Raw genomic sequence first — 2,642 nt, forward strand, 5'->3', positions numbered from 1 at the left:
CAGGTTCTTGGAGTGACATGCAATGCAATAATTATTTCATGACCACATGTGTGAGAGCTGCTGAGTTGTCTTGTTCACCACTAAATCCGTAGCATCTAGAACCACATGTGGACCTACAACATGTTTACTGAATGAACTTATGAGTCAGATGAGAGTGCTCTCTCTTCTGAAACCCAACAAAGCAAAAGAAACTGAAGCAAAAGTCTTGCATGATATTTTATTCTGAGAGGGAAAGGCAGTGGAAGGAGTTCAGTGAGAGAAACTGGAGAGGAGACTCCTGGATTCAGGAATGAAGAGCAGGCAGAGGATGCTGGAGTTTCTGTGCTTTTTCCCCAGGGTGGGGTCAGGGGACCCAAGGATCAGATGAGACCTAGTGTGGAGAGAAGAGACAGGTTGATCAGGGCTCTGATTTCTCCACTATCTCAGTCTCAGGCCATTTCCTTGGTGTCAACCTCATCTTACATGATGCTTTCATTCAATCCTCATTTCAACCTCAGAAATAGAAATCATTATCGCCCTTCCATGGGTAAGGAAACTGAAGCTCAAAGAGGTTAGGTTACTTGCCCAAGGTCACATAGCTGAGGAGAAATGGAGACCTGATTTTACTCCAGGATTGTTTTCGGGAGTGTGGGGAAGGGCAGGGGAAGGTTGCCTCAGGCTGTTAGGAGTTTCCCTTTCATAGGAAGGCTGTCAGGGAATGAGTCCCTGCTGTTGCCTCTGCACATACCTGCCTTGCTTGTGCACAGCCTGATGTCAAAACAGATGGCCTGAGGCTTTTTTCCATCTAAGATGTCCAGAGAGATGACACGGAGAAATCTCTTCATGATTGACTTGCACACACCACTCAGCAACTTCATCTTGCTGCACACCTTGGAGGCCGCCTCTCTGATGGTTTTCTGTAGCAGCAGCGCCAGGGTGGGAAACGGGCCTCAGGTGAGTCTTGCTGGGCGCTGCCTCTCTGCAGGCCCTGGCAGACTTGGGCTCTCAGCGGGTCTGACAGTGGGAGTGCTGGGTCCCGGGAGTTGGTGCCAGGTGGTAGTGGGAGCAGGGACTTGAGAGACAAGGCTCAACCCCCCTCTCCATCCCAAGCCTGGCCAGCAGGGGCTCTGGAAAGGACGATTGACCCTGCCATGTCTTAGCTCCTCTATACCCGAGCCCTGTCTTCTGGGTGGCGAGTGGTGCCCAGACCCACTTTAAAGGCTCTGCCTATATAGCTTCTGGGTCCAGGGCCAGACTGCGGGCTCCATCTGCTGGGGGTGGGGGGTGTGGTGGGTTAGGAGGGGATCCAAGCTTGGAGCCTTGGGCCATTGCTTTTGAAATATCTTCTTCTGACATCTCCCATGGAAGGGGATAAATCTGAGTACCCGAAGGTGAAGGTGGTGATGCTGAGCAGGTTGGGGGAGCCAAGGAGAGGGAGGGAGGGAAAGTGAAACTATGGTTCAGGTGATGATACATCCACTTGCTAAGTATTCACTAAGAGCTAAGTACATCCCACTTTCCAGCTCATTTAAAAAGCCTACGAAGGGCTTCTCAGCCCTCCCCACTCCACTTGGGGGCACCTCTCCACCCGCCAGGTTCCAGAAGTCTCCCGTCTCACCTCATTAGGCTGATCTCCCACCATTTCCTCCAGATGTTGTATTATCTTCCGACAGTTATCACAGAGTAGGCCCAGCTCCTCTCTTTGGAGCACCAGGTCACCCTATTAGGAAAGGAAGCCCCTTAGGGTGGGCTCTCAGATACCCCAACTTCATAAGGGCACCAGGAAGTGTCCCCTGGGAGCTTTCAAGCCAGTAGGATGACCCATGATCTGTCTGCCCATATGAGGACCTGAGCCAGACTGGCTGGCCCCCGCCCATCTCTCCGCCTGTCTTAGAGGGGCTGAGAGGCCCCATGACCTGCCCCCACACCCACAGCACCATTCCCAGCCCAATATCTGTTCTACCGTCAGACAAGGAGGAGGCTCTTGGGGAGGGCCCAGCCACCAGTGTAGCCCCCACCCCACAGTCAGGTACCAATGTGCACAAAACCAGCATCTTCAGCTCCCAGCCCTGCCTCCCCACCCCCTGGCCAGTTCGGTCTCCAGGCCCTTGCCCCTGGCACTGCCCAGGGAGGAGAGGAAGGAGAGGGATGGTGGGTGGGCAGCAGGAAGCCATCCGTGTACCTGGGGATCCTCCGGGGACAGGCCCTGGCACAACTCGTCTCCTTCACACAGATGGGCCGTCGCCTGATCGTGGTGCTCAGGGGTCAGACCGGAAAAGGCCAGCCCTGGGGAAGAAACAGCATCAGCAGCCCTCCACAGACAGAGGGAGAGAAGTCACTTCTCCTGGCTGGGGAGAGCCCAGGAGGCAGCTGGGGCCCAGGAGAGGGAGGCGGCCTTGTGAGGGGTCCCGGGGGCCTCCTACCCTACTCTGCCCTGGGGCTGCTCTGACCCATGCCAGGTGCCCTTGGAGCTCATGCTCGGGTCCATCAAATCTGAGAAAGCAGGGCTGGGAGGAGGAGCCATCTGGATCTATCCCAAGGGGAGCGTCCTCACCTGGGGCGACCAGGAGCACTGAGGCGATGAGCAGGACGGCCCAGGAGGTCATGTTGAGGCTGCTGCCCAGGCTCCCTCCACAGCCTGTTTTATAGAGGCCGGGAACCTG

The 2,642-nt window shown here is 55.5% G+C and overlaps 1 protein-coding gene across 1 annotated transcript; it reads right to left on the reverse strand.

The window, feature by feature from the left end:
* Positions 1-203: 203 nt before the first annotated feature.
* Positions 204-2,642, reverse strand: GNLY (granulysin). The gene is made up of 5 exons (XM_020889491.2): positions 2,534-2,642; positions 2,162-2,265; positions 1,598-1,699; positions 728-896; positions 204-370 (listed from the first exon to the last, which is right to left on the reverse strand). The coding sequence occupies exons 1-5, from the start codon at positions 2,583-2,585 to the stop codon at positions 360-362; spliced, it is 438 nt and encodes a 145-aa protein (XP_020745150.1). The 5' UTR covers positions 2,586-2,642; the 3' UTR covers positions 204-359.

This window comes from Odocoileus virginianus, chromosome 2 (assembly GCF_023699985.2).
Source record: "Odocoileus virginianus isolate 20LAN1187 ecotype Illinois chromosome 2, Ovbor_1.2, whole genome shotgun sequence".
Classification (NCBI taxonomy): Eukaryota; Metazoa; Chordata; class Mammalia; order Artiodactyla; family Cervidae; genus Odocoileus; species Odocoileus virginianus.